General features: G+C 43.3%; 1 protein-coding gene across 1 annotated transcript in view; it reads left to right on the top strand.

Annotated features, from left to right (window-relative positions):
* The window catches only part of itpr3 (inositol 1,4,5-trisphosphate receptor, type 3), a 134,000-nt gene that overhangs the window by 79,251 nt on the left and 46,791 nt on the right, over positions 1-7,958 (top strand). Inside the window, exons 28-31 of the mRNA XM_050064274.1 lie at positions 1,257-1,376; positions 2,744-2,866; positions 6,518-6,718; positions 6,802-6,917. Coding sequence (XP_049920231.1) covers positions 1,257-1,376; positions 2,744-2,866; positions 6,518-6,718; positions 6,802-6,917 — 560 coding nt within the window. The remainder of the gene's footprint in view (positions 1-1,256; positions 1,377-2,743; positions 2,867-6,517; positions 6,719-6,801; positions 6,918-7,958) is intronic.

Raw genomic sequence — 7,958 nt, 5'->3', positions numbered from 1 at the left:
CAGAAACATGTCAATCAGAAACATGTCGATCAGACACATATTGATCAGAAACATGTCAGTCAGAAACATGTATATCAGAAACATATTGATCAGAAACATGTCGATCAGAAACATGTTGATCAGAAACATGTCAATCAGAAACATGTCGATCAGACACATATTGATCAGAAACATGTCAGTCAGAAACATGTATATCAGAAACATATTGATCAGAAACATGTTGATAAGAAACATGTCAATCAAAAACATGTCAATCAGAAACATATTGATCAGAAATATGTCAATCAGAAACATATTGATCAGAAACATGTCGATCAGAAACATAGATCAGAAACATGTCAAGCAGAAACATGTCGATCAGAAACGTATTGATCAGAAACATATTGATCGGAAACATGTTGATAAGAAACATGTCAATCAAAAACATGTCCATCAGAAACATATTGATCAGAAACATGTCGATCAGAAACATGTTGATAAGAAACATGTCAATCAAAAACATGTCCATCAGAAACATGTCCATCAGAAACACAGATCAGAAACATGTCAATCAGAAACGTATTGATCAGTAACATGTCGATCAGAAACATATCGATCGGAAACATCGATCAGGAACATGTCGATCAGAAACATACTGATCAGAAACATGTCAATCAGAAACATATCGATCGGAAACATCGATCAGGAACATGTCGATCGGAAACATGACGATCAGAAACATATTGAGTAGAAACATGTCGTTCAGAAACATATTTATCAGAAACATGTCGATAAGAAACATGTCAATCAAAAACATGTCAATCAGAAACATTTCGATCAGAAACATATTGATCAGAAACATGTTGATCAGGAACATATTGATCAGAAACATGTCGATCAGAAACACGTTGATAAGAAACATGTCAATCAAAAACATGTTGATCAGAAACATAGATCAGAAACATGTCAGTCAGAAACGTATTGATCAGAAACATGTCGATCAGAAACATATCGATCGGAAACGTGGATCAGAAACATATTTATCAGCAACATGTTGATCAGAAACACGTTGATCAGAAACATATTGATCAGAAACATGTTGATCAGAAACACGTTGATCAGAAACATATTTATCAGAAACATATTGGTCAGAAACATGTTGATCAGAAACACGTTGATCAGAAACACGTTGATCAGAAACATATTTATCAGAAACACGTTGATCAGAAACATATTGATCAGAGGAGTGAAAGCCATCTTGTCTCTGTCGTCTACAGATCCTGGAGAGGTTGAATAAAATGTGCAGCAGTGGAGTTTGGAAGAAGCAACAAAGGCTGCTGAAGAACATGGGAGCTCATAAAGTGATGCTGGACCTTCTGCAGGTGTCCTACGACCAGGTGAGTCTGGGGACTGTCAAAATAAAAGCGTCCTAACAGAGTCACTGAGCTGTGGCTGATTTACTTTGAGAGCCTGGAAATGATGAAGGTCAGTGGTGTCTTTATTGTCTCAGACTGTCGTGTCTACAGAATGTTTCAGGCTGTAGTGACGGGTTCAGATGACACCACGGTTGTCATTCTGACAGTCTCTGTGACACATCAGGTGATGGTGGAGTCATAAAATCGTGCCGTGACTTGGCCGACAGACATGACAGACTGCATGTTGGTCGACCAATCACGGTTCGTCTTTCACGACGTGTGATGTCATCAAATTATTATTGTCCTGTTTTTATTATTATTATTATTATTATTATTATCATTAATATTATCTCAGTCACTGTGTCTGTTCATGTTCCAGCTGAACTGTTACTATAGTAACATAAAAAGTGTCACCAGATGGGCGGAGCTACATTTGAAGTACCACATGTAAACTAATCCTCACTGAATCCTCCACAGGAAGTTCCTGCAAATGTTTAACAATAAAAGCCTTTTTAGAAAATGAAGGGATTCTCTCAGCTTTTAATTTGAAACATAAACAGGAAGTGTTGAGTTTGATTAAACTAAAAAAAACACAACAAAAAGAAAACCAAACATGCCAGACTTTCTGTTTGAACGTTGTGAGGCGTCCCAGACATTGTCGTCTACTATGACACACTACACCAGATGAAACCATGGATTATCGTGTACGATAATATATATATGATATATGTATCAGGCTGATAACGTGTAGTCTGAACTTGGGGTTAGTGGTCAGCTGGACCTAGTTAAGCTTTTTGTTTCAGTATTTTTCTGTCTCATACAGTAAATAAATGAACTCATCTAGCTGACTGGAGAAAAGCAGCATTGTTCCAGAATGTTAAAAACAGCTACGTGGAACTGAAGCTCAGGTTTTCAGCCACTGACTCTTTGGGACATCAGTCCTGAGCCTGTTAGTTTGAGTTAGGGAAGACTTCAGCTGGACTAAAAACACCAACAGATCCCTCTCAGTGACTCGATGACATGAGGTCAGTTCACAGCCTTTTGCAGGTATTATATTGTAAGCGCAGCCCAGCAGAACAGCTCACCAAACATTCCTATATTCCTCTTTTGACAGACATCCTACCTAACTTTCCATGTGTGTGTGTGTGAGAGAGAGAGCGAGAGAGAGAGAGAGAGAGAGAGAGAGAGAGAGAATTGTTTTGGAACACTCTGCTCTTATTACCTTGCCCCATTGACGGTTGTTAAATCTAGGTACATATTCTGCTTCTAGTCTGACCTTAACTGTCTGACATTTCTGGGCCTTTTCGCCACCACAGTGTTAACCTCTTCATCTCTGTGTTTGTCTGCAGAATGATGTGAAGATGCAGGAGATTATCAGGTACACTCACCTGTTCCTACAGAAGTTCTGTATGGGAAACCAGGAGAACCAGGCGCTGCTGCACAAGAACCTCAACCTCTTCCTCAACCCTGGGGTACGCTGCTTCTATAATGGATCAATACAGATTTTAGTCTGTTATCTGACAATGTAAACGCTCAACAGTGCCCCCTACAGGCTGCAGGGGTCATTACAGTCACAGTGTTCAACACAGCTGACTAATGATTGGATGAGTCCTAGATCTGAACATGTAAAGTCTGATCTGAGGGCGTTGATGAAGGAAAGATCACTGAGTCATTAAGATCTAAAGGGTTCATCCTCTGGAGAGCATTAATATTCATAGTCTCACTGTTTCCCCTGTAGAGTCGAGGGAAAAGGCTGCGTGTCATCTTTTTAAAAGAATATTTCATCATGTAACAGTTACAAAACTCCTCTGATGGAGCGTACGTGATTGTGGATTGTCTCCAGTGTGACTCATCACAGTTTACGAGATTTTGAGCTTCAGAAACACTTAAGTTAACATTAGAGGAACATTAACAGATCTCATATCTCACATCTGATAATCTCACGTTGTTGACAAGTCAACAACAAACAGTCTGTTAATGGACTGAAAATGAATCCGCTGTTTTAATGACTGAGGACTAGTTTTGGTTGTTGTATAACTGTGGTTTCAGTTTATTTAGTGTGCTGTTCTTCTGATTGTTAATTAAGTATTTTGTAGTTTTGGACTGTCTGACGAATCAAGACGTCACCTTCAACAACACAGTTCACCAGAAACAAAGACTTATAATTTAATTACAGTGATTTGATTAAGAACAAACATTTGCTCGTCAGAACTTTAGAACAAAGCTGAACGTCTTTATGATCACATGAATCTTTATAAGCAGATATCTGAATGTGACCATAGAATCTGTAGGTGATGAAATGCGACTTCAGTTCTAACGGACAGGCTTTAAACTCTGTGTGGATGTGAACCCTGACAGAGTTGTTAAGGTCACATGTGAGTCGTTGACCCACCCACACATCACGTGTGTTGTTAGTGTTGGATGGGTCCAGGTGTGAATGGGTGTAAGTTCGTCTGGGGAGGGGTCGAAGGATGGCAGTGTAGGTGGGTGATAAGTGGTGTCATAGGCCACCTCCTCTGTTAAAAGATGGTTGTTCCAGTTTGATGTAGATGGCTTCTTTCACCCATCTTTCAAACCATCTTTCCTCCCTGGCCAAGATGTGCACATTGCTGTCCTCTAGAGAGTGTCCCTTCTCCTGTAGATGTAAGTGGACAGCTGAGTCTGGACCTGAGGAGCTGGCTCTCCTGTGCTGTGCCATGTGTTTGTGGAGCAGTTGTTTTGTTTCACCCATGTACAGATCTGTGCACCTGGCTGCACTGAACTGCTCACACTACAGTACTCTGCTTATGTCTGGGTGTTTTGTCCTTAGGGTGGACAAGTTTCTGTCTGTGTGTGACTGGGTTTGATGTGCACAGGGATGTGGTGTTTGCTGAAGATCCTCCTCCCTATCCCCCACCTATAATGCTGTCCTTTCATCCTTGCCCAGGAGATTTAACAGCTTAACCTCTAAAAACAATGGTCGTTCACAAATGGCCTCATGTGACTCTAATGACTCCAACGACTACTGTTGCAGCAGGAGTTTCAGTGACTGTCGTTGACACACCATTGGAGCACTAACGAACCAGTGACATCATTGGCCTTGTAAAGACCTCCCCAGAGGTTAAATACCTGGGTTGTTTCCACACCAGTTGGTAGGACTAGTTCCAGCCTAGTCAGACAAGCATGAACTGATGAAGCCTCTTGGATAAGAGGTGAAACGTCTTCTAAGACAAAACTAAGTCCAGTTGCTTTCGATTCAGTTGCCTTGAGAAGATCCTCCTGAGTTTCTCAGACACTCCTGTGACATAAGGAATGACAATGTTGTTTGGTTTTTGTGTCTTCCTCTCTGTCTGCTCTGGGTCTCTGCCAGGTTTTGGCCTAGTTGGAGTAGCCAATGAGAGGCTGATCTATGCAGCGAACTTCTGCACACTCAGACCTGGGTCCTGATGACTCCCAACTAGGCCTGGGCGGTATGACAAAATTTTCATATCACGGTTTTAAGAAAAAATCATATCGGTTTCACGGTATTTTGCTCAGGTTCGGCCAACTTGACATGCTGCTGTGTTGTGCTATGGCCTATTCAAGTGCCGGAATTTGTTATTTACCTGAAAACGCCTGAACACAACACACGTTCCGCTCCATTCATTTGGGCTCCACTGACTGCGTACGGAAGCGACACGTAGAGAAGCCAGCGGGGTTGTTTACCGTTTGCCGGGCCGAGAGGCTGCATGTAGGCTGCATGAAATGTTAAAGCATTTTCCACCTAAGATATTACATATATTTGAGTTATCTACAAGTTTACTGTACTGTTTGTCATCTACTCGCTTTCAAATGTCCGCCACGGACATTTACACAATGTCATGGATAAACATGGGTAAATGCATGAAAAAAAAATCATCACATATCACCTCTGATAATGGTTCATTCATTTAAACACATTGTGCTCGTTTAGCACACTATTTCATGTAGTTTTTATCTGCTGGAGGGTCGCGTAGGGGAGCGTAGCGCGACAAAAATAGAAGAGCCGCGTAAAATAGAGAGTTGTAGCGCGACAGACGGGGGTTGTCGCGCCGCTCCCGTTGCCGGTGGAGCCGCTGTAATTGATTAACAGGGGGACGAGCTGCTACGGGACTCGCGCTGCAGACGTGTCGCGCCGCTGACGTGCCCGGTGGAGCCCGGCCGTGACTGTCTCGGACTCGGGACGGGTCGTCTTCGGTCAGGAAAATGCGGTCCGAGCCGCGCTCTAGTGTGCTCACCTTTGTGTGTGCGCTTTGTCTGTGTGTGTGTGTGTGTGTGTGTGTGTGTGTGTGGGTGGGTGTGGGTGTGTGTGCGCATCGGGGCGAAACTCTGCTCTTTTTGGTACGAGTTCTTCTGGGTCATCGTGTACAGTTGCTTTGCTTTCAGGACTCTCTCCAGCAGCCATTCTCACCTCTAAACTTTTCTATGCTCTCACTCTCATCCGCTCAAGCGTGCCTGTGGTGTGCAGAGGTGAAATGGGTCCCCGCTGAAACACTTTCCTGCCGCGCACGTTCTGGACGTTGTTTGGGCTATTCATTGGTATTGTGGTATGTGAAAAATTCATATCATAACGAAAATAAATACCGGTTTTCGGTACAAACCGGTATACCGCCCAGCCCTACTCCCAACTTGTGCTGCAGTGGGTGGAGAGAGATGAGACATGAAACATCTCAAACAGGTCCAGCTGGCTATAATATAACACTTAAGATCACCATGACCTGGATGACCAAGAATCTGAAGTTTTTATGGTTTTGGTTTGTCGTCTGAGTCGTACTGACCAATCACGTTCAAGCGTCAGGTAAACAGCTGTTGTGGAGAAGTGGAAGACCTCGGCTCTGGTCTGATGATGAGTTAGCTTTATGTTAGCTTTTTAAAATGTATCAGCCTTCACATGCAGAGATCAGCTGATAGAAGAAGTCATGACTCTGATGTCAGCTGACTTCATCAGATCAGACTGAAATCATGGCCCCACCCCCGAGGCTCTTCGTCAAACCGACAGTGTTATGAGATCATGACCACATGATCACATCAGTCAGAGCTGTTTCTGACGTTTCACAAACTGAATGACTGAAAGATTCATTGCACACTAATAATGATATGACGTCCTCGTCCTCGTCTGTCTGCAGCTGCTGGAGGCGGAGACGGTGCAGCACATCTTCAACAACAACTACCAGCTGTGCAGTGAGATCTCAGAGAGTGTCCTGCAGCACTTCATCCACTGCCTGGCCACGCACGGCCGCCACGTCCAGTACCTCAACTTCCTGCACACCATCATCAAGGCCGAGGGCAAGTACGTCAAGAAGTGTCAGGACATGATCATGACCGAGGTGAGGACAGGGACGAGACGTTCAAATGTCCAGAATGTCTCTGTGTGTCTGAGAGCTGACGTGACGCCGTTATCTGTCCACAGTTAACCAACGCAGGGGAGGACGTGGTCGTTTTCTACAACGACAAGGCTTCGTTCAACGTCATGTTGGAGTTGATGGCAGAGAGCAGGGAGGGGGTCAGCGAGAACAGCCCGCTCAGGTAACCCTGGCAACAACAGTATGTACCCCAGCAATGGTGAAGTACTCAGATACTTTACTAAAGTAAGTGTCAATGACAGTTTGTAAAACGTCCTATCAGCGCTGATCATCAACAGTGTTCAGCAAGTTACTCTCAAAATGTAATAGATTACATATTACTAGTTACCTTCATTTGAAAGTAATAAGTTACTTTTCAATATTTCTTTGTAGAGTAATCAGTTACTTATCAGAAGGAGTAAGGTTGATGGTAATGGATGAGGATCATGTTGTTTATCACAGTTCATACGTTCACATACACAGTGGTTACTACTATAACCCCACTTCTATTAACAACAGTCTGATGATACAGAACATTAAATAAATAACTGAATCTCTGTGGATACAGGGAGGGTTAGGCAGAGGGTCACAGTCTGATCATTATCAGATATGGATCAATATCTTTGGGCCTATGATATGAAATACAACAAACTGAAGAACACGACACAACAGCTGAAGACACACCTGCAGGTTACCGCTGTGTCGGTCAGCTGCAGCAGCACCGCAGAGAGAGTTCTGTTTAAGAACAGGGCTGTGTGACGGCGTCGCTCCGCAGCTGCAGGAGATGTGAACGCAACACATCCAACATATACTGACATCACCCAGATGTGCCGATCACCAGGACGAGGTCAGCTTCTGATCCCCGCTGCTGTCAGGCAGCCTCAGGACGCAGAGGCAGGACGGGATACGGAGGAGACGTTATAACACACTGAACATGATGACACACAGTATGACATCACACAGATGTGTCAGTAATGTGTCTGTGATGACATGATGATACAGTATGACATCACACAGATGTGTCAGTAATGTGTCTGTGATGACATGATGATACAGTATGACATCACACAGATATGTCTGAAAGTGTGTTGTGTGTTGATGTGTGTTGTTGTGTGTTGATGTGTGTTGATGTGTGTTGTTGTGTTGATGTGTGTTGTTGTGTGTTGTGTGTTGATGTGTGTTGATGTGTGTTGTTGTGTGTTGATGTGTGTTGATGTGTGTTGTT

Source organism: Epinephelus moara, chromosome 16 (genome assembly GCF_006386435.1).
Source record: "Epinephelus moara isolate mb chromosome 16, YSFRI_EMoa_1.0, whole genome shotgun sequence".
Taxonomy (NCBI): Eukaryota; Metazoa; Chordata; class Actinopteri; order Perciformes; family Serranidae; genus Epinephelus; species Epinephelus moara.
This window is presented reverse-complemented; position numbering and strand designations above follow the sequence as displayed.